The 24,066-nt window shown below is 38.3% G+C and overlaps 1 protein-coding gene across 1 annotated transcript in view; it reads left to right on the top strand.

The window, feature by feature from the left end:
* The window catches only part of kalrna (kalirin RhoGEF kinase a), a 322,593-nt gene that overhangs the window by 107,100 nt on the left and 191,427 nt on the right, over positions 1 to 24,066 (top strand). Inside the window, 4 exon segments of the mRNA XM_067443216.1 lie at positions 1,354 to 1,468; positions 10,625 to 10,817; positions 10,987 to 11,499; positions 17,966 to 18,088. Of these exon segments, the coding sequence (XP_067299317.1) occupies positions 1,354 to 1,468; positions 10,625 to 10,817; positions 10,987 to 11,499; positions 17,966 to 18,088 (944 nt within the window).

Genomic DNA, 24,066 nt, shown 5'->3' with positions numbered 1-24,066 from the left:
GTGCCTGCCCGCCTGAGACAATGTGGAATCCGAGTGATCCATCTGAAGAACTTATGAGTGTATTTTGTGTTTATGCGCCTACGTGCACCTGTTGTGTTTGTAACTGAATTTTGAGTTATAAAGTCGCAAGTCCCGGTCACGCCAACCCTGTCTTCTTCCTTCCCGGGTTTCGGCACCAGTGTAGTTTGGTTCGTTGTCTAATGTGGGGGAGGCGTAGACCTCAGACGAAATTCTGCCAGTGTCAGAAGATTTGCCGCACAATCCTGCAGTGTGACATCTCCTATAACGACCTTAAAATATCTTGATTTTTCAAGACAAACTATGTCCAAAACAAGAGCTAGAGGTTTCTTTGTAGTCAGCATTTCAGTCCCGCATGTAATGCACCTCACTGTCACCGAACGCGGCATTCATTGATGATATAAAATTCCGGACGAGTTTTCTTGCGTGCATCGTACAGTCTGACAACTCATGACAACTGAGATCTTAGTGTGACATGGCTTACATCGAGGATCATGTTCGTACAGTCTGACAAGCAACATTCGCAAAGGATTTTGAAAAATTGCAGTGTGCAGGACCCATAACTCAACGCTCGGCTCCGTTCTCTCTCTCTCCCCCTTCAGACCTCGCGAAACCACGCACCCTCCGCCACATGGGCTTTAACATTTTAATACAGTAGTTTTTCATTTAAATGTGTGTGGGCTGTTGCGCGTCCCTGTGTGTGTAATAAGCAGTGTACACACATTGTGCACCAGCCCATAGGCAAATATTACTATTGACTTTAGAGCAGGTTTTTGTAGGTCAATGGCGCAGTCGTTTTCAGTTCCTCAAAATAGCAACGTGCCAACAATGCTCCTGAACACACCTCGTTTTCAGACCAGCACACCCATGGGCGATCAGATGTGCACAAGTGCATTTGCTATTTAAACAACGTGGTGCTGGACGTGACAATGATAAGTGCGTTGGACTGAAACTAGCAAAAAACACTACGTCACTGCTGAATTGTGCCGGGTGTATGATAGGTCACTACAAATCTAAGTGCATGGATTAAAAATTCATTGGTGTGGTTTATTAATCCATGGGTGCGATTTGTTAAACTGAGGGAACAATTTAAGAATCTGTGAGTTCGGTTTATAAACTGAGCGGACAACTTGCAAAACTGTGGTCAGAGATTTCCCAGGCTCCGTACCTTTAGGCATTACATAAATGTACATTAATACATACAATACATTAGTACAGTACATAATCTCAAGCTTATATGATGCCCATAAATGTTATTGCTGGAAGCTTACTAGACATGCTCTGTTGTGAGTGTCGTGTGTGCAAGGCTTCATGTTCTCTCTGGGTCGTTTGCAGGAGGTCGTGATAAGAGAGGTGGCCCCATCCTGACCTTTCCCGCTAGGAGTAACCATGACCGAATAAAACAAGAGGACCTGAGACGACTTGTAACATACCTGTCCACTGTGCCCAGGTGAGCTTAATCAATTCAGAATAAACAAACTTAGCATGAGCATTATGGATGTTAATGTGTCTTTATCCAGTATAAACATGTCTCTGCTCTGCCCCCCGGGCTGTTTTCAGGGCCTTAGTACCAGAGTTATAAAAAATACCTTTCTGTTGCTCAAATAGAAGAGTATGTGTAATGGAGATAAGCTACACTGTAAAAAGTAATTGTTGAATCTACTAAAGAAAAACTTGTAAAATTAACTGATTTTGGAAAATTTGTTGATTTAACTTGAATACACTGAGTATTGTGAACTTTTAGGTGGATGCGATAGCTAAACTATGCAAGTTTAGTACATTGTACTTAAGAATGTTGAGTGTGTTGTACTAAATGCATGTTCACACTGTTAAATCCAACAGCTGTTCTTACTAAGACTTTTTAGTAAACTTACTTAATGTACAATAATTAGAATTTACTTAAAACTATTTAGTAATCTGAACTGTTTGCATGCTATGCCTTTGTTACTTAGAAAATCCAAGTAAACATTACTTGACTGGTTTGAGTACCATTTTGCCAAAGGAAAAAAACACACACAAAAAACAGGTGGGCGGGCAAAAGATTGAGGCGGGGCAATTCTTAATAGACTTTTCACTCATTTCCTCCACTTCTGCAGTCATCGTTCTTCTTAGTTGCATTCACTCATTTTACAGTCATCTTGAATGTTATTATAAATACAACTAAATACTTTGGGAAAGCATCACATAAGCTGACTTCATAAATTTATGTTGATTCCTAAAATTTCTCACCATTACGGTGATAAGTGTTCCCTTTGGTTGGGCACTTGGAACTTAATTTTTATATTACTATAAATCTCTTCCTATTGATGCAGCAATGCAACACAAAATCACAGATTTCAAAGGAAGGGAAGTAATAAGTATATATATATATATATATATATATATATATATATATATATATATATATATATATATATATATACACACATACATATATATATATATATATATATATATATATATATATATATATACACACACACATATTTATATAAATGTAATACCAATTAATGATATTTTAACATTTTATTGCTAACACTTCTGACAAATTTTTAATTGTGTTGATATAATGACTCTATATTTGTGACAATATCCAACAATTTACCATGCTTGAGTCATACACAGACTTCAACATTCAGCGTGCAAAACACAACAATGGTAACATTTTTTTTTTTTTTTTACACTTAATAAGTCCTTTACAAGTTCATTTGCTGTCATTATTGGGGTTATACTGACAAAAGACAGCAAATTAAATGGTAAAATAAAGCCAAAAATAATAAAACAGAGTTACGATTGCCCTGTGATTAATTTATTCATGCTGCAATGCATTCTGGGAGTACACTTCCTCAGCTCACAGATAGAATTATGTCAACTTGAAGGGTTTAAGTAAGATCAACTTGATGCAATTAAGCTAACTTAACTGAGTGTTAAGTTCAGCTTACTTGAGAATTTTAAGGCAATCAGTTTCCACACATTCTTCTAGTAAAATGAACAAGCAGACATTAAAAGAACTAGTTAAAAGAACTATTTTGTTTGAGTTCTGCTTACAAACTCCAACTTATATATGTAAGTTGGCTGAACTTTTGAAATTGAGTTACCTCTACAAATACACAAGATAACTCTACAAAGTAGTAGTAAGTATTATCAAGTCAAAAATGATGACCTAATTTGCTTGAAAATTTTGAGGCAATCAGTTTTCACAGCTTTTCCAAGTAAAGTCAACTTATTACTTTTTACAGTGTAGTAAAGAGTTATGTCTCGAGAGGCGCACTAGTGACTGATGCTAGAGGCTGTGGTCGTTAGCGTCCTTGTTAGCATGCATGCCCCTCATGCCGTAAACGGTTTAAATCCTAATCCTAGAACTGCGGTTACATCGGTAACTATGACCTGGATGGAAGTGAGCTTTAGAGGGGTGAGTGTAATGTTGAAATAATGCCCCAGTAATGCCCAAAATATCAGAAACTCGTGGTACAAATTCCACTCGGAGCAGGTTGAGTGGTGTTGGTGCCGTGACCCGGGTGAAAGTGAGCTATAGGGGGTGAGTGTAACGGAGGTCGGCTAGTAAGAACTGTGTGAGTAAACCTCAAGAGGCACACTAGAGGATGCGATCTTTAACGTTCTTGTCCACAAGACTTTTGACTAATGGATGTTGTTGCCTAGAGTTTTTGCTTCAAACTTATTGTGAAAATCATTGTGCCTTCTCATTCAAATAAAACAATATATTGATTTAAATTTTGTAAGAAACTTTTTGTTTACAAAGCCCATATGCAAACAGGTGTGCACGATCATGAATTATGCTGTGAATTACACCTAAGAGAACAAAACAAAAAAAAACGCATAATGAGCCGCATTATGAATGAGCCTTTGAGTCAGGTATGCGAGAGGGAAATATAAGAAAGAATATGAGAACAAAACAGGACAAAATAAATATACATTTTTGGAAGTTTATTTAGAATATAGTTAAAATATAAAGTGAGAGCCAAAGGAACCTTTTGATTACACAGTTAAACCTGGAAATAAATCCTGTTCAAAGATATAAATAAACATCACATACCTGGCATTTCCAAGGTGTTTGGTGAAAAGAAAAGACAACTGGGATGATACGGATAACAGGATCATAGCGACTGTTGTATTAACCTTAATATAATGTCCACTCTTAACAGAAAACATGATCTTTTGGGATCTCATGCATGCATCATTGCAATGCTTGTGAACAACATTTTGCATAGGCCTATTCAATTTTAAATTATCAAAAGATTTAACACATTACTATTTTTAAGGTTTTTGAAAGAAGTCTCAAATGTATTATTTATTAATTGAAAAGTTGTATAAGAGTTTTACTTGTGTGTTTACCGGTTAACATTAATTAAATATATATATTTTTGGTATTTAAGATAAAAATGGATCTTTTGCATTCAATTATCAGGTCTGGTATTGTGCATGTTTGTTTGTGTGTGTGTGTGTGTGTGTGTGTGTGTGTGTGTGTGTGTGTGTGTGTGTGTGTGTGTGTGTGTGTGTGTGTGTGTGTGTGTGTGTGTGTGTGTGTGTGTGTGTGTGTGTGTGTGTGTGTGTGTGCGTGTGTGTGTGCGTGTGTTTATGTTTTTCTATCCCATTGGGGACTTCAGCCTGAATGCACAGACTCATAGGGACTCGTGTCACCGTGGGGACATAAATTAAGGGTCCCCATGAGTAAGCAAGTTTATAAATCATACAGAATTTGTTTTTTGTTTTTGAACATGTAAAAATGTTGAAAGTTTTGTGTGATGGGTATGTTTAGGGGTAGGGTTAGTGTAAGGAGAGAGAATACAGTTTGTAGAGTATAAAAACCATTACTTTTTTGGAGAGTCCCCACAAAGATAGCGAACCAGACGTGTGTGTGTGTGTGTTTCAGGGCTGGTGTTATGAATACAGCTGACCTCACTGGGCCACTGATCAATGCTGTCACTGCTCTCAGATGTCAGCATCAAAGTCTGTGAGCTAAGCTGTGAACAAAGGCGGACTTAATACAAGTTTAATTAGGAGAAAGGGAGAAAGAAACTGAAAAGGAAAAAGAAGGGATGGAGACCCCCGTCCCTTTAAGCTTTTCCCACAAACCATGATTCATCATCAGAACTCATAGTATTTTGATGTGACGGTGCCCGCAGGCATCCGAGCTTCTGTCCCCTTCAGCTGCTCTTTAACGCAAAACAGCTTTAAACGTCATGCAGATGAAATGGAAAGTGCAATGCTGGTTCACTGAGAGGTATCAGTTACCGTTTCATGACATGATGGGGTGAAGTGTCTGAAACGTGTGTGTTTAGTATAAGAGGGTCTGAATGACGTGTTTTTGAAAGGGTTGTTCCTCCACATTCGTTTTGTCAACCAAAAGATATCCTCATTAGCAAAAAGAACAAGTCATCCACATCCATTATGGATGTATAAATATCACACTAGACACCAAACCCGGCCCAGTTCGATTTCCACTCGGGAGCAGTGCTTGCATCATCAGTGTCGGATCAGTGTAAAGCGGTGCAGGCTGCTGGTTTGGTGAAGAGGGAAAATCAATGTTATTGAGTCAGCGTGGAAACCTTCCTTCAGGCTATGATGCATGCCCTATGCCTCCTGCACTGGCACATGATATAGTGTTTGTGACACGCTCTTTTGATCCTTGTCTGCATTCGTGTTCGCCTTAAAATGAGTATTCTCTCATCATTTACTCACCCTCATGTCGTTCCAAACCTCTGTGACTGACTTTCTACTGTGGCGTAAAAAAGGAGATGTTTTGAAGAATGTAGCTCTTTTCCATACAACAAAAGCATACTTTTGATAGGAGCTGTGAAGCTCCAACATGACAAAAAGCAGAAGTATTATAAATGCCGTTTTATGCTGTACAAGTTCTGTAGGAAACAAAACGGTTTGGAACAACGAGTTTATTGGTGGCTAAACTGGATTTGAAATTAACACAAAGGGCCATATCACCTGGCTCAACGTGACTCCGTAAGTGTTTTAACCAGATGTAGTTATCATTTTCTCATCCAGCGCTATGTTGTTTAAATAGCAAATGCACTTACAGGACAAATTTTGGGAACAAAGTTATGGGAACGAATTCTTAATCCATGGGCATCATTTCTTATCCCCCTTTCTGAAGCAAAGGTTTCTCCTTTCATTGTTCTAACTATTAGTGGGAAGTTCGGATCATTTTACTGACTCTGATCTTTGAGTCTCGTTCAGCAAAATGAACGAATCTTTTTTTGAGTCATTTTGAGTCATTTCGTTCATTTCAGCAAAATATATGGTAAAAATGGTTAATGGACTGCATTTATATAGCGTTTTTAACAGACCCATGGCCATCCAAAGCACTTTACATCTTGCCTTACATCCACCCATTCACTCTCTCATTCATACACCGACGGCAGTGTTGGCCATGCAAGGCGCCATCCAGCTCGTCGGGAGCAGCTGGGGTTAGGTGTCTTGCTCATGGACACCTCGACACTTGGTCAGGTGGAACCGGGGATCGAACCACCAACCTTCCGGTTTATAGACAAGCTACATGAATCACTGAGCCACTGCCATTTATAATATAATAAATTATATTTAAAATATAATTAAAATGACATGTTAAATAGCCCAACAAATCTAGTACTTATGAAAATGTTGATTACATTTTAAAACTAAATAAAAATAAACTATAGGGTACTGCAACCAAAGCCAAATCATAAGAAACTGAAATGTTTAATTCATTGATTAGTTGTTGGGTCAGGCTATTGCAGTCTAACTCTGTTAGTTCACCTCACCTCCTGATCCAAAACATTCTTTCTTTTGCAACTTCATATTTATCACGTTTGTTCTCCGCCTCTCATGTCTTTGAACTCCTCGAGACGTTAGTTGTTGACTTGTCTGTGTCTGACTCTGATCAGATCTGGGGGCTGGGCCGCCCGGACCGTGCGTAACACAGGTCCGGAAACAAAAATGATTAGTTCTTACGAGTCTTTCGGGTTTGAGTCTTTCGTTCTTCCTGTTAGTCCCATAGAGTCTATGCTGTCAGTATCGGAAACAGAAAAGATTAGTTCTTCTAAGTCTCGGGTTTCGTTCTTTTGTCACGTGACTTGTCACCGTATTGAACTAATCTTTTCTGTTTCCGTTACTGACAGCATAGACTCTATGGGACGAACAAGAAGAATGAAAGACATTCAGAGCCCATATGTTGTGTAATGCGCATGCACGGTCAACACAAAATGAACGAATCACTCTTTAAGACAACTCGGTAGTCCCGAGTCATATTAAAGATTTGTTCAAAATGAACGAATCATTCATGAACGACATATCACTAGTTCTAACTGCAGATCTTCACACATTTTTGTCATGGCAACAACAACAACAATAGGCAGAAAATCATCTCTATTAAATGTTTTTGGGATGAGTAAAAAAAAAAGATCATGAGATGTAATGGCACTTGGTGAATGTGCAAGTTGTTTGTTTTTCTTGATTCAGATTGTGTGGGATGAAGACTCAAGGCTGTGTTGAGTGTTTATGTCCAACTATTAAATTACTCAACATGAACTCGACAGCGCGGCTTTGGCAGTAGTTGGTCCCATCGCAGGAGTAAAGTGTTAGAATTTACGGCTGTTGTTTTTGACAAGTTTCCCACTCAGACCTTTGAACGGCAGGAAACGAGAGAGGCTTACATGTGCCATTATGTGGATCCTAATCACACAGCGTTTGTGCCGACTTTCTGTCATCTTTATTTCCCTCTTTGAGGCGTACGGAAATCTGTGTTGTTGATTTTGCCATCACTGGAGGGTTATTTTTATCTTCCAATCTCTGAGCCCTACCTCAAAAGCATGAGCCAGAAATAGAAGCTGTGCTGTTTCTGCTTAACCTGATGAGAACAATCATCCAGGAACTCTTTAAAAGGTGCCCAAACAAATGGCTCGGCTCTGTTCCAAGCTGATATTTGGTAGAAGAGATTCTGAGTGATATCATTTATATGGAAATTCAAGAACCAAAGTGGCTTAAATGCTATAATGAGGCGAAATGTGAAGCACTTTCTGGTCTGAAGGATACACACTCACCCCTCTCTTTTGCTCTCTCTTTGTCCTTTTCCTGGGTCAAGTGACTCATTTAATATGAATCAGAAAGGAATACTCATCAAAATTGGTTCACACTCAAAGTGTGCATGCTGCATAAGAAATGCATAGAAGAATAATTGTAACATTTAATGTTTCAACAAGTTTGCTTATTAATAAATTGTTCTAATTAACTCTAAACAGTTCTCACTTTAGATTAGGTCTTGGATCATTTAAAAATGTCATGTGCTTTAAAGCAATGATTCTCAACTGGTGGGTCGCAGATCTGTTTTGGGTGGGTCTCGGTAAGCTGGTCAAAAAAAAAAAACAAAAAAAAAATTGTGCTTCTCATGTTTAATTGGTCTTTTATTTTAAAAGGGGTTTATTTTGACAGGCATCCATCAGAGACGTGCGGTAGTTTACTATGGTAGCCATAACCATCCTGCGTTGTTTTGGCATTCAGATTCGAGATGGCGAAGCGCAAATATGACCCAAACTATTTAAAAAATGAATTTTCGTACATTGAGGAGGAAAATGGACAGAAACCCCAGTGTGTGCTTTGTAGTGAAGTGCTTGCCAATGAGAGCATGAAACCGTCCAAACTGAAGCGCCATTTAGAAACAAAACATCCCGCATCGAATTCACTTTTGTACATGCAGTTGTCACGGTCCTCCTTAGTTTCTTATTAATTTGCTCTGAATAGAGTAAAAAAATCGTTATGTGGCCTTATTTATTTAATTAACTTTTGTACATGCGGTTTTCAGGGTCCAGTTACTTATTAAGCTCTGAAATGCATGTTGTACGGGATAATATATGTATATATGTAGGGTTATGTTTTTAAAAAGATGATATGTGAGTGTTTTCAACAGTTATTTTTGAATAAATACATTTTGTTGGTTGAATTCTAAAAAAGTGGGTCGCGACTTAATGACCATGGGAAATTGTGGGTCCCAGGGTGGGACCAGTTGAGAACCCCTGCATTAAACCAACCTTTTTAAAGCCGCGTCCACTGCAGGAACTTTCCCCAGGAACTAGGGACTTTGGGGTGGTACTCGACAGCAGGAACCGGGGTCTAAATGAAGTCCCGGGTAAATATTTCCCCCTCAAAATGGCCCTGTTTGCGAGGTAGTACTTTTTCAAAGTTTAGGAACTTTCGGGTGTGGGAGTTGGGCGCTGAACATGCTGATTGACTCAGTTCATGAAGCATTTTATTTCAACCACAATTTTTGTCTGTTTTGTCACCATTGATCAAAGCTTGTTGCGGTGCGTGTAGTACAGAGTTGTTTACCATTCGAATCAACAATGAACTAAAAAAACAGGACAGATGGACCGACGACGAGGTTCAGGCTTTATGACGCTTACAGTATATGCAGAGAATGAAATCCAGTGGGAACTAATGGAAAGTCGTGCACAGTCCTACATCAGGGGACTAATTTGCCTAATCTTCACGGTACTTCAGACCACGATGGAAGCGCAGACAGCAACAGGTCTGGGGGAAAAAAGTTCCTGGGACAAATTGTTCTGAGTAATTTCCTTTTTATTAGGTGTTCCTAAACATTGTTTGTGTGTGTGTGTGTGCTTAAAGGGTTAGTTCACCCAAAAGTCATCTTATGACATTATTCTTTCAGACAAACAAGTTATATTAAAGAGTTAAACTAATGAAGTCCTGGCAAATTCAAGCATTATAATGGCAGTGAATTGTTGCCTCGTTTATGAAGTCCATAAAAGCATCTACACGGCTCCGAGGGTTAATAAAGGCCTTCTGAAACGAAGTGGTGCATTTGTGTAAGAAAAATATCCATATTTAAAACTATAGATTGGGGGGGGGGGGGGGGGGTAAACCTTTAATTAATGTATTTGTAAAAAATGTAAGGAACTGAATATGAATGCAGTTAATGTCTAATAAAAACATTTTCACATTTTCCATGGCCTAATCTAGACCCAACTGTTAATTCCTAATAACCAATTAACAATTCCTTTATACGAGCTAATTAAACAATGATAATTGTGTTAATTACAGTGACAATGAATGAATAGATATTTCTATATAGCCTAATTATGTAGAGGCTAAAATATATTAACTATATTAATATATAGTATAATATATAGTATAAAAATTTATAGATATAACTATAAATTTATATACTATATATTATACTATATATTAATAGTTTGTTAAAGATTTGTTAGTATTTCATTATTGTATTGTATTTTTTCTTATTATAAAGTGATACCATTTTATTTTAATTTGATTAAATGTAAATATTATAAAGAGTTTTAATTTTAGATAACACTAGCGCTAGAGTCTGCAACTGTTTTGCTAGTGTTGGGTAGCTGACTATTTTATGTAAAATAAATTTGATGTCTTCAGTAAGAACTAACATCATCAAAGAACAATGACGATGAAATTAAAGATTGCAAACGGTATTATTATTATTAGTAATAATACGGTATTATAATTATTATTATATTTAGTAGTCTTGTAAACCAATAATTACCTATTGATTGTTGGATTTCTTCTGGTATGTTTCTAGAAATCTCTCCTTCTCTGTCTGTTTCAGTGAGGACGTGTGTAAGAGAGGCTTCACTGTGATTATTGATATGCGCGGTTCAAAGTGGGACCTGATAAAGCCGTTACTGAAGACCCTGCAGGAAGCGTTTTCAGCTGAGATCTGTGTCGCTCTCATTATCAAACCAGACAACTTCTGGCAGAAGCAGAAGACCAACTTTGGCAGTGCCAAGTTCACCTTTGAGGTAAAAACGCAAGTATTGAGTAGCTGTCTTCCCCATTCCAGACTCTAAAGTATCATCCTCTGCTTGTCTGCACATGTTCATGTTATTCTGGGCTCACATCAAATAAGAAGTAGGCCATCTTTACTTTCACCCTAAACTGACATGCCTATTTCTCCCTTCTCACTGACAGACTAGTTTGGTGTCTGTAGAGGGTTTGACCAAACTAGTGGACCCGTCTCAGTTAACGGACGACTTTGAGGGATCTCTGGAATATAATCATGAGGAATGGATTGAGCTCCGGGTCGCTCTTGAGGAGTTCCTGGCCAGTGCCGTTCACCTCCTCTCCCGCCTGGAAGATCTGCAGGAGATGTTGGCTAAGAAGGAGTTCCCGGTGGATGTGGAAGGATCTAGGAGACTTATCGATGAGCACACTCAGCTGAAGAAGAAGGTGATGAAGGCTCCAGTGGAAGAGCTGGACCACGAAGGCCAGAGACTCTTGCAGTGTATCCGCTCCAGTGATGGCTTCTCAGGGAGGAACTGTATTTCTGGAAGTGCCGACTTCCAGAGTGTGGTTCCGAAGATCGCCAGTCTGTTGGATAAACTCCACAGCACCAGACAGCACCTGCACCAGATGTGGCACCTCAGAAAACTGAAGCTGGATCAGTGTTTTCAGCTCCGACTGTTTGAACAGGACGCAGAGAAGGTGAGTAAGCATGGGTTTAACCTGGTGTGAATGAACAAAATATTGGCTGTTTATGCATAAGTTGGAGAAATGTGGGGGAAAAAACACTGATATATGCTAAGGTATGCTATTGCTCCAAAAGTATCCAGATAATTTGGACTGAACTTTTCCAATTCATATGGATTTATTTTACGATCTTGTAATGACGTTCGTAGATGGGAAGGAAGGAGGCGGGAACCGGCAAACGTTTAACAACAAACTTTAATTCAAACAAATAAACAAAATGAAAGTAAAACCGCGGGCAGCCCCTCACGGACGACTGCCCGCAAACACACAAAATAAAACGTGGGCAGCCCCTCACGGACGACTTCCCACAAACACATACACAAAACATAACATAAAATTCCAGGCCTGGTCCTCTCTCGTCTTCCGCAGCTCTTGTTCCTCCTTTTATGCTCCCGTCACATGGCCGCGAGACGAGACCGGTGTGCCACGCAGCTGGCACTTGTGAACCTTAATCACCGGCCCGCTCTCGCGGTCCCTCGCCCCGCTGCCTGTCACACCACATACCCCCATCGCCCCTCGCAGGCCGGGGGGCACTCCCGAGACTGCGCTCTAGCACGAGGAGCCCGCGGACGAGAGAGGGGAGAGAAGGAAAAGAAAGAAAGAGGAAAAAAAAAAGAAGAGGCTCTTCCTCGCGGTGCTGTGCGATGGCACTGGACGCCTGGTGGGCAGCTCGAGCCTCCTCCGCCCCGCTGGCGGCCGGCGGTGACTCCTCCTTCTGAGGGACCCGGCAGCGAGCCCCGCGCTCCCTGCTCCTCCCCTCTCAGGCGGATGGCAGCAGGCTCCGGCTCACGGCAAGCGCGGCGACTCCTCCGCTCCCTCTCGGATGGCAGCCACCCCACCTCGACCCAGGGGCACGGCAGCGAGGTCTCTGTCCCACCTTCCTCGCTCCAGCACCATCGCCTCGGGCAGCCCTCGCGGTCCTCATTCATCCGCGCTGCCCGACCTCCTCAGCACCGCGATCCCCCTCAGCAGCGAGGGCTCTTCGACAGCGCGTCCCTCCTTCCTCCCGGGCTTCGGCACCAATGTAATGATGTTCGTAGATGGGAAGGAAGGAGGCGGGAACCGGCGAACTTTCAACAAACTTTAATTCAAAACAAATAAACAAAATGAAAGTAAAACCGCGGGCAGCCCCTCACGGACAACTGCCCGCAAACACATAAACAAAACTAAACATAAATTCCAGGCCTGGTCCTCTCTCGTCTTCCGCAGCTCTTGTTCCTCCTTATATGCTCCCATCACATGGCCGCGAGACTAGACCGGTGTGCCACGCAGCTGGCACTTGTGAACCTTAATCACCGGCCCGCTCTCGCGGTCCCTCGCCCTGCTGCCTGTCACACCACAGATCTCTTTAAGAACTGTACACTACAACTTTATTGCAAAGTGTTACCCAAAAATGTTTACAAAGTATAAACTTGAAAAATACTTGGTATATGCAGTATATTATTTGACTTGGTAATGAGACTAATATATGTGGTGCAAGCGCACTTTTATTGCTGTTTTTTTTTAAAGACCTATCCGAAATAGGTAAATCAAAAAAGGTGAGGAGCAAATAATAAAGGCTTGCTGGAAATAGCAAAAGTCCAAATCCTGATTCGGATATAAAATCAGGAACCATGTGTACCATGTGTAAGGTATAGAGATCCTCAGGTTTGCTCTTGTAACACAAGATACTTATTAACATATTAAAGTATTACAAAGTATTTTAGTTCTGAAGTTTGAATTCATTGTAAAATGCAGAGGAATAAAATGCAATACAATCTGAAATAACAATTTACATGTTACTTCAAAAGATAAAAACAACTCAAGTTCAGACTCATACTTCACATCATGCCGTGAGTGCTTTTTGTGCGTTTCTGTTAACCATGTAAAGCCTGATGTATCAAATAATACTAAGAGGAAAAAAAATAAAGTTTATTATACCTTTAGACTTTTAAAAAGTCAAAAAAGTTCACACATCAGACATAGTATGATATTGTGAGAATATGGAGCTCATAGTTGAGAATGACAAAAGACACCAATTAAATTCAAAAGTAGACTCAAACTGAAAAAATGTGTTGCAATTTGGTCAAAGAATACATTTTGAAAGCTTGTAATGCAAATCAATCAGATCTTTATAAAAGTATAACAGACTACTGACTACTATAAATATTGGGCCTCGTTCATGAAACTTTCGTAAATATATGAGCAAATTCTGAGTAATTTGCATGTAAAATGGACCTTTACGAAAACTCCAGATTCACAAACGCTTCGTATAACCACGGATTCGTTAGTTAAACGTGTGTATATTAATGAATACCAAACATGCGTAAATAAGAAGTGTGTGCACGCTCATTTTTAATTAGCATAATACCCGCCCATTAGTTACAACTGCAAATGACATGGCCAGGAACGCTGTGGACTCTTCTGGAATTCTTTCTCAGGTTTGGATCCAGTGTTTTGCATAAATAATAAAGAGAGTAATTGCCCATATGACCAGCTGGTGGCGCTTGAAAGTGCTTTGCAAGGGCAGTGTTTTTCCAGCTGAGATACTTTGGTAGCTATGATACAGAATATCCATGGCAGTAATGTGTTACTTCTAGTATCTAATTTTGAAGAATATTACTGAATTTAGAAATGCAGTAAAAAGCAGTATTAACTTCTCTATTATTTTTGTTCGTTTGGTGTACAAGTGGGATGATTGGTCAGTGTAGTTTTTGTCCCATCCCTCCTCCACTGTGATTGGACGGCCTGGTAAAAAATGACAGTGACGAGTGCTGCCTATTACCCAACGTTAAACAGTACAAACAAAACAAAACAAAAAAGACGGGACAAATCAACTCTTGAAATATTATTATGGTAGGCCTGCCCTACATATTGCATCAAAATGCAATCTCATCAGTTTGCCTAAATTAGAACAAAGAACGTTCAAATGTTTTTTTACACACCATTTACTTGTGGTAGGGAGCAGGTGTACATTTCTTTCGTACCAACTAACATTTTGAAAACATTTTCATGAATCCGAAAATTACGTAAGAACGGCTTTACAAAACGATTTACACACTAATTTGTTCTGCTCGTGTTTGTTGAATGACGCCCATTGTATGTATATGTCTTACACTGTAAAAAATTATTTAGAAAAAAAGTTACCTGGTTGCCTCAAAATTCATTGAAATTAAAATTTTGAGTTAATACAATGAACATTTTTTGAGATTCGACAACCTTTATTAAAATATTATTAAAAGATTATGTAAGCATATTGGGTAATTGTGTGTGTTTTATTTATGATGACGCAGTGAAACATGCCAAATAGTGCTATTTTCATGATTTATCAAATGTTTAATGTGGTTCGGATACAATAATATTTTGAGTTTCTATGTATTAAACAAATTTCCTTTATTGTATTAACTCAAATTTTTAATTTCAATAAACTCAAAATTTTAAGACTACCAGGTTACTTAATTTTTAAGTTAAACCAACAAAAAAAAAAAAAAAAAGTTTACAGTGTAGTTATGCTTATGTTTACTTTATAAAAATCAGTAAAGATTTCACAGCAAAAAAGACGTGTACCACGATCTGAAGGCCCTTTACTTGCCAAAAAAGGATAAATGAAATGACAGGTAACATGTAAAAGATTGTGTTCACCAGGTTTTCCAGTAAAGTTTGCACCATGTTGATAATTTAGAAGCTTGAAAATGTGTGTATTAAATATAATACATGCTTTATAGGGTTAAGAGTGACCTCACACTGACTCTACCCCACTTCATGATAACAGTGAGTTTGAGATAACTGTTCAGACATGAGGTGAAGGGCCAGAGCGCCGCTCACAGGGGCCCGTCTGATACCGAGTACTCATAAGTGCTTTGTTCTGATGATTTTGTTGCGTTGAGAGCGCAGACGTTTATTTTTAGCTACCATACACCCAACCTTTCACTCGTCGCGGGTGAACATGATTGAAAATCATCTGTCTGTCACCTTGCCAGGCTTCCTCGTGTTAAAGGCCAAGAACAAGCAGTCATTCTGCTAATTAATACCTCTGTCCAACTTCTCTTAGACCGAGCCCAGATTTATTAGATTAAACCATCCATTTAATATAATAGGAATGCAGGCAGTCAACTAGATTATCAATTATGCTGTCTCTCAGCTCTTATCTTGATTACAAGTGCAATTCATTTGCAGTTCTAATTAAATATTTATTTAGGACAGTTATTCGGTATTGAAGGATAAATTGTTTATAACTCAGAAAGCAGTGGAGGCCATGATGGTGAAACGTGGATATAATTTAAATGACTTTGATATTTGCATATTTGTTTATTATTCATTATGTTGCATTTCCATCTGTTAATTAAAGCATGTTTATGAATTAATTTATGCAATTGATATGGCTTTGATGTGTAAAGCATGTACAGTCGCAAGTTCGCTGCAGTATAAGATTTTACATGGATTTCTGTATTAATTGGCCAAAAAGTTTGATTTGATCGTCTCATTGTTTGGACTCCAGGTTAAATGACACTTGACTCCCATTAGCTTTAGCAGGAGTCAACTTAGAGATACCTTTGAAAAAGCATTCAGAAATTTGCCATGGATTTGTAAATACATTTGTCTGATATTTAAATCCTTAAATGCATGACTGTTTCGTCAATCATTATTACATATTTGGTTCTTTAGCGACCCGGATCTATATCTAACACAGATGGACCTCTACCTGTCGCGATAATATAAAACACTCCTGATATTAGAGTAACGATTACAGAAGATAAAATAAAGCATATTTCATTGCCTTTAAGCTAAACCATCATAACTGTCCTTGTCAGAGCTCATTTCCCAGTACACTCAGCGTCTGCCACATATTCACCCTCTCAAACACATTCTCAAAACTATCATTTTTAACATCTTCAAAATCAATATTTTGAGCACTGACAGCTTCTTTACCAGATCCACCATCAAGTGACACCGAACTGATATCTGATTGTGTTCAGTTGCTCTGCAGTAAATCCCTGAGCCATTTCAGGTTTTGCTATTCTTTTGTTTGCTGCCTGCGGTAACTAGCCTAGAATGCTAGACGCAGCCTAGCGGCAGCACATTTAATTCACAGCCAGGGCATCTAGCAACTCTCCATTGGCTTACAAGCCTGGAAAACCAAACTCTAATCAGCCCATAACATCGTGTATAGAGTCGGTGGGCGGGATTAACATAATGACGGCAGAGTTGCGACAGTTCTGCGTGCTACTTGAAATCAAAAAAGCTGGCGAACAATGGTCTTTCGAATCTGCTTTGGCCGTGACTCTGGAAGACTTGGAGTTAAGCTTTTCTTTGAGAAAAGATCAAAGAATGGCAAAAAGGGAAGATGTGTGCAGAGTTTTGCCGCTTACGGCAAAAGTTAAATGTCAACTAGCTCCACTTCACCTTCTTCGTTGCTCTGGTTGGTTGTAGTGCTATCCTATCACGTGCAGAGGGAATTTGAAAGACAACCATTTATCCCGCCCCTTGGATTGAGCCCTGTGTTCCCAGACTCAACATCTTGACGTGGGTCTGGCTTGTGTATCAGATATTGCCACCTTGTGGAATAAATGTGAATTGCACTTATTCAGTCATCAATGATACCTTTTTGTTGTTCAGAGAAATATACTTTATTGTATTACAAATATAATAATACATAATATACACTGTTACACACCTCCCCAGGTCGTTAGCAATCCTATGTAATATTTACAAAAAATGTATGTGAAAACAGGCATTCTTTTATAATATATTTATTTTCTTCTTTCACCCAAGGAGGAGGGTGGTAAATAATGTCCCGGGTCAAGTCCCGAGGTATGCGTTTAAGGGTTAAGGTGGAGAAAATCAAATAATATTTTATGACTAATTTATACAGAAATCAATTTTAAATCCTAAGGGTTCACTTTTTTTTCTGGAAGTGTAGGGAGCCTACAGTATATGATGTGGGAATGGAATGGGAATGGTAAACAATGACATTGACAAAAAGGCATTTATGATGTAGATTGTGTTAAAAATATTGCTAGATGAATGTCCCAGACAGTGTAAATCCTTTAAAAGCTTCTACAACTGATATCTGCGTTTTAGCACAGCATTTTATCAACAAGTGAATTTATCTTAATTAGAAAGGTTGCCATGACAAAACTTCCCAGCAAACCTCGCTGATTTTTCCTACTAAAACACAAAACGCTGTTAATCCAGTGATGACTCCTTGTATTAACATGCTTATCTGAATGGATTTCTTATCGTCTGCGAAAACAAAACAGTTGACATTTTTTACATTTGTCATTCTGTTATCTGTCCTGAGCCTGTCGTACGCTAGTCTCTTTGTTTGATTAATTATGTGTGCTGTCTATTTAATAACAAAGCCCCAACCGTAGTGATGTGTAACTTCATAAAACTACGGTTCAGGATTATGTGTAATGACTTTCTGTTCTCGTCTCTCTAGATGTTTGACTGGATCAGTCACAATAAGGAATTGTTTCTTCAGAGCCACACAGAGATTGGCGTGAGCTACCAGCACGCTGTGGAGCTACAGACTCAGCACAACCACTTCGCCATGAACTCCATGGTATGTCATTCAATGGTGATTTTTGTTTTGCATGGAGACATTTTATTTGTAGTTGTAGAAAGTCACTACTAAAAGTTCTGGGTTTTGTATGTGTTGGTGATTTCATATGAATTTGTACAATCTGACTTTTGTGAAAATGTACAATTTGTAGGTAAAACGTCACCTTGAAGGTCCATCCCTAAACCCACTCATAAACACAACCCTATATAAATTCATATCTAATCATCAAACACAGTACTTAAGAACTATCATGAAAGTGGGCTAAAGGGATAGTTCACTCAAAAAATTTAAATTATGTTATAATTTATTCAACCATAAAACTTCTGTACATCTTTTTAATATTCCCTCATCCATTAAAAGTCCACTCTACAAAAATGTTGAAAAGTTCATAAAGACATTGCAAAAGTAATCTATATGAATCGAGTGGTTTAATCCAAGTCTTCTAATGAGACTGCAGCTCAAGTCTTGATGTACGAGAAACAATCAGTGGCGGCTCGTTAGGGGAGGCAAGGGATTTGGCAATTTTGAGGTAAAAATAGGAGAAGGAACGATTTAACGTTGATCAAATTCAAAGTTATTAATTTCATGTCTCAGAATGTGTATTTATTGTTTGTAATTTCACCTCTGTAGGTGTAACCACCGCGCTTTCCCAGAATGTGTGGAATCTTTGAGTTTTCGTCTAAAAACGCTCCGCGTCCACACTCTGCGTCTTTTTAAATTGTTTTCCAAAAAATGTTTATCTGCACTGAAACGACTGAAAACACTTACATCGCCGTACTGCGCATGAGCAAATCCAAGACGCTTCAACTTGCGTCATTTCCGCTACTCGTTTATTTACTCTTTGAAATTTTGCGGCAATGTCGAGAAAAGCCACTGAGTTTTTTAACAGTATGTACAAACTGACATTAATATTTAACAAGGCTGTCAAAACAGAAAGTATACAAAATAACTGCTGTACAATGTCATTCACCATCTTGGCTGAATTGGTCATATGACTGCATCACATGGCTAAAAATGCGTCATCGTATTAAAAAGCCTCCGTTTTCACAGTCCACACTACGACACGAAGACGGCGTTTTCAAATTTATCCGCTTTGGAGAGCGTTTTCAAAACGATACGTTTTCATTGACTTAAAACGCTGTCTCAGTGTGGACGGAAGGCCACAACGGAGAGAAAAATATAAATTTTCAAATGAAAACGTATTAGTGTGGACATGGCCTGTGAAACGCAAGTCTGAGGAGATATAAAAAAAAAGACTTTAAAAAAACTTTAAAAAAGAGACTTTAAAAAAAAATTGCCAATCACCATCGAGTATTTCACTCACAGCTTTTATGGTAGAGAAGACTACCCTTCCTTGCTACATCAACCAATCATCAAAGAAATGTATCTGCCCCAGTTTATATTTTTGTTGCTCAGTTTATTATTTATGTTTGTTCACAATAAGTGCATTGTTTCAAATTATTAATTTTAATGTTAGTAGATAGTAGTTAAGGCCATCTAAACTGGGTCCAATTTATCAAATCTACTAATAGAACAACAGCTAAAAATGAAAAATGAAGACCCCACGCCTAAGCTAAGATATAGGCTACTGCACTCAGCTTCACTAAACGGCTGACGTGCTCTTTTAACACACACATTTTAAGAACAGAACGATGGATTTTTGCTTCAAGTGATAGGCTAGGTGAATTAAATTATATTGAAATTGTCTTATTGTTTATATGTTGTTTTCTGTCTAAAAGTAACAAAAAAAGCCATTTTAAAGCAGTCAAAAGAATTCTTGGGTGGGGATCAGGCCGCTGAAATGTTGTGACTCCTCTATTTCAAAACCCGCCACTGTAAACAATGAGGCTTTTCTCACATGTCAAGGAAGCATGGTTGAACTTCTGTTCAATATATTTGATGAGCTCTGTTGGTGCATTTATATCATACTTATATCATACGCACACGAATGCCACCGCAAAGTCGTAATTACGAGTGGTAAACTCTGGATTGTCTTTAAGCGCAGAGTTTCCGAGTTGTCAGTGAGAAAACTTGTCGGACACAAGTTGCATGTATAGAACACGTTTAGTATTATACAGTTATGCTATAATGTGCAACAAGTCAATATACAGCGCCTTCATTAATTGAACAAAAACATAAAAAACACAAACACACCTGATGCACTTTCTTTAATCATTATTTTTTAGATGTAGAGTTAAGAACTATTGTTGTCTAGATCAGGGGTTTTCAAACTTTATGATGCCAAGGACCCACAAATATGCAACCTGGTCTCATTGGCAAAACGTAGCTGTGGCAACGTTTTTGCAAACCACAAAATACGTACCAAAATAGGTACATATCGCGACAGTTTCAAAGTGAAATGAACACTCGAGGCAGTAAAACTGCATTTTTTATCGTTTTCTTTTTTTTTTTACCATAGTCCATGATTTGTAAACGAATACATTTTGGAGTTTGCGTCACTTAACCAGCTCCATATGTTCGTATTTTCTGACCTATTAAGCTTGCTCGATAGCTCGAACTTGCCATGCTGAAAGCTCGGGAACGAATCCCGTGAAAAACAGGTCATGATAAAAGAGCTCAAAGACGAGTTCAAAACACAAGCTAAAATGGCATGGATACAATCTTATTTTAGTCACATTTGCTTTTGTTAACACTATCGGGTAGGTTTAGGGTTTAGTGTGGGTGTACGTTAAAAAACCAACGTAACCAGATTCACGCACATCTGTTCCGGAAAAAAACTAAGCTTTTAGCGCCACCCAGTGGACATTTCACTTTGAAACTGTGGCGATATGTACCTATTGGTACGTATTTTGAGGTTTGCAAAAACGTTGCCACAGGTACGTTTTTCCAATGAGACCAGGCTGCAAATATGATGAACCTTTTATGAGGGACCCCCTTCCTAAAATCCGTCTTTATATTTTTATGTATGAAAAAACATTTTAACTGTTAGATAAATAGTAGGCCTAAGTGTGACATTATAAATGCAACATATTGTTTCCACATTTATATTGGCTCTGCTTAATGTTGGATGTATAAACCTGGGGAACAGCTTTAATTAAAAACTATTTGAATAAGCAATTTTCACAATAAATGTATGTAAGCTAATGTAGTGTGTTAAGAACAACATTCCTAGTGAGTGAGATAAAGTATATAAGTAAGAAAAACTCAATCAAATAGTAAGTATAGTAAGAAAAACTCAATCAAAAGAGACAAAGCAGACATATACAAATCTGCAAAGTATGTATGGCAAGAAAGGAGAGAAACATTTAGAAATGAAATGGTTAGAATGTACGGTAGACTCCATTTTTGCTTTGTCTTTTTATCCTCTGAAGTTTTCTGGGGACCCCTTAGAACTGCCTGGAGGACCCCTGGGGGTCCCCGGACCCCAGTTTGAAAACCCCTGCTCTGGATTGTCTTTAAGCGCAGAGTTTCCGAGTTGTCAGTGAGAACTTTTCGGACACAAGTTGCATATAGAACACGTTTAGTATTATACAGTTATGCTATAATGTGCAACAAGTCAATATACAGCGCCTTCAATAATTGAACAAAAACATAAAAAACATAAACACACCTGATGCACTTTCTTTAATCATCATTTTGTAGACGTAGAGTTAAGAACTATTATTGTTTTTTGGTGTGTTTTTTTACCAAACTGATGTGAACGCACTTGGCATTGTAATTATTATTTAACAATGTTTACATTTTTAATAAAAGCCTAAATGAAATCTGTTCATCATATTAAGTGATCGGCTCTCTTCAGAAGACTTGGGTTAAACTGCATGGACTTTCTATGGCTGGACAAAAATGATGAGAGAATATTAAAAGTATCTTCATTTGTGTTCTGAAGTTGAACAAACGTCGGATGTCTGGAAGTTGAGTAAGGGATGACAGAATTAAACATTTTTGGGTGAATTATCACTTAATGGGGGTTGAGCTGGTCAACTGTTACCCTTCTCAGCCAGGCAGTTTCCCATCAGCATAGCTAGGGTCGTCTAGCACCGTGTATGCAGCTTGTGCTGTCTGATTGGTTCTTCGATGCACATTTTAGGCATGGCCTGAAGCTTATTCTTCAGATCGCTGTCTCTGTAATCTCTGCAGTCTGCTCAGCTATCCACAATTCCTCCTACCACAGGGCCGTGCACAGATATTTTGAGGGGCAGTGGCCCAAACCAAAAAAAAGGGGCACTATAAGGGGACTGAGTATCATCTTAATATAGAAAATGAATAACAAGCCTTTTACAATCATACTGTAAATACAATTGTTAGACTTTAGTGCTAATTAAATTTCTGTTGTTCTAATTATTCTTACAAAAAGTCGATTCTGGGCTAATTTGATATCTTTTCTATTTACATTTTTTATTGGAGATTTAAGTAGCAAATGAGAATCACTAAAATTGAATATATTTTGAGACAAAGGTCTTGTTTATGATTTATGTATTATTTTTAATAACAGAATATATAAAAGTATGGTATTTGGGGTAAAAGGCATATTTAACATGATAATAAACAGCTGACTGACTTCCATTTGTTGACATGACATGGTTAAGATTCAGCTGGTAAATATCATAATTTGGGTGTCCATCTTAGAGGCAACATCATATTTATAATAAAATATATGATAATAATCATATAATACACATATATTTAGTTGTTACAGAAAGAAACTTTATTTCTTATTTCTGCCTATAAATTATTATAGAATCTCATTCATTCAATGTTTTCAGATTATTTACTTAGGCTAAACATTTGTTTCTGTATTTTAAAATATATTTTTATATTAACATTTTAATATTTACTGAACAATAATTAAATATTTTATTAATCAAAATAAACAGAAAATACTGCAAACGTTGCTTTTTTGCACAACTATGGACTTTTTTGAAAAATGAGCACATTTTTCTTAGGGTGTGCTTTAGCCCCATTGTAGGCTACCCTGATACAACTCATGTATATTTATAATAGCCTGTATTACCTTTTTTAAAATTGTGTATACGATTAATATGGTCTAAATAAAATATCATAAATATGAAGTATGTTAGGCTATAGATACTAGTAGCCTATTAACTCGTAAAATTGATTATAATCGGAAATCTATTTTACAGGAGTGGCATGCTGGAGCTTTGAATCCATGTTTGCACTGTTGAAACAATTCAACGTTGTGGATTGTAGTTTGTAATATACCTGTTAATGCGACGACATTCTGGAACAGCCGTCTCCACAGAGAGCAGACAGCCGCAGACTTTGAGCAATGCTGCGCGGAGCGAGCGGGAAAACACGGAAAGGGTTAGCGGAACTAGTGGATTTTTAGCGGAACCGAACGCTTTTATGGAAATCCTCTGAGGGTGAGGGAGGGAAGGGGGCAAGAGGGGCACCTTAGCCGATGAGGGCAAAGGGGCAGTGGCTCTAGCCACCGGGCCACCCCCCTGTGCACGGCCCTGTCCTACCACTTTAATCAAACTCCCAATCGTCTGATCTCAGACACACAAACACACTCACACTGTCCATTCATCCTCCTCTTCTGGATCCCAGCATTAATTTTGCTTTATGCCTCATTAGGCTTTGGGTTTAATACGAGTCCATTTGTGTTCATGGTGTCATTAGTCTAATATGGTTAAAGAGGGTTTGTTCCCCCTTCAGTTCTCTTGGTAGTAACTGTGAGAAAAAGCAGATCAGGCACAGGCTGATAGGTCCTTTACATGCAATCCATTAGCAATCACATCATTTTCTACATGGTACAAGACTGGCCTCTGCTAACTTTAAAAAGCAATGATCTTGCTTGATTAACATTTAAATGGTATTGTTCAGTGTTCGCTGTGAGCTGGTCCTGCAGTAGAGTTCCTCTGACACCCTCTACCTCCCTCAGCTCCACCTGCCTAGATAGATCTATTCCACCAAAACTAAATGCATTAACATTTGTCATATGCTAAATCTATTTAGAGTGTTGTCATGATTTCAATTAATTTAAAATATGGATAGTC

The sequence above is a fragment of the Pseudorasbora parva genome, chromosome 5, assembly GCF_024679245.1.
Source record: "Pseudorasbora parva isolate DD20220531a chromosome 5, ASM2467924v1, whole genome shotgun sequence".
Classification (NCBI taxonomy): Eukaryota; Metazoa; Chordata; class Actinopteri; order Cypriniformes; family Gobionidae; genus Pseudorasbora; species Pseudorasbora parva.
This window is presented reverse-complemented; position numbering and strand designations above follow the sequence as displayed.